General features: G+C 65.2%; 1 protein-coding gene across 1 annotated transcript in view; it reads right to left on the bottom strand.

Annotated features, from left to right (window-relative positions):
* Positions 1-136, bottom strand: part of MLLT6 (MLLT6, PHD finger containing) — a 34,569-nt gene extending 34,433 nt beyond the window's left edge. The window contains exon 1 of the mRNA XM_026054502.1: positions 28-136. Coding sequence (XP_025910287.1) covers positions 28-136 — 109 coding nt within the window. The remainder of the gene's footprint in view (positions 1-27) is intronic.
* Between the last annotated feature and the right edge of the window lie 445 nt (positions 137-581).

The following is a 581-nucleotide window of genomic DNA, read 5'->3' as shown; positions in this document are numbered from 1 at the left end:
TCCGGGGGGCCGCGGCCGCTGCCTTACCTTGGTGCACAGCCACATTGCAGCCGTGCCCATCGCAGTACACGAGCGGGTTCTCCGCCCAGCCCCGCTCATCAGAACAGACACAGCAGCCTCCCACCATCTCCTTCATACTTCCATGAGGGTTTCCTCCCCCCCTCCTCCCGCTACGCACACACTCCTCCTCCTCCTCCTCCTCCTCGCCTCCCTCCTCCCGGCCTCGCTGCCGCCCGCCTCTCTCACGCGCGGCCCTGCGCGCACACACACACGTACACACACACGTACACACACACGTACAGTCACGCGTACAGTCACACGCGTACAGTCACACGCGTACAGTCACACTCACACAGCAATCATGGCTGCGCGCCTGCGGAACGCGGCATTCTCTGCGCGCTACGCTCCCCGCCCGCCCCTTCCCTCTGCTTTGGGGCTGCTCCTTTCTTCCCCTCTTCCCATCTTTCTTTTTCTCTTTTCCCCTTCTTTTCCTTTTCCCCGCTCCGGGCAGCCCCGGCCTGGGTGCAGCCGCTGGGTGCGCGCCCGAGCCGGCAAAACACGGAGCGAGGGGCCGGTCCCCA

This window comes from Nothoprocta perdicaria, unplaced genomic scaffold (genome assembly GCF_003342845.1).
Source record: "Nothoprocta perdicaria isolate Ctin4 unplaced genomic scaffold, notPer1 scaffold_121, whole genome shotgun sequence".
Taxonomy (NCBI): domain Eukaryota; kingdom Metazoa; phylum Chordata; class Aves; order Tinamiformes; family Tinamidae; genus Nothoprocta; species Nothoprocta perdicaria.
This window is presented reverse-complemented; position numbering and strand designations above follow the sequence as displayed.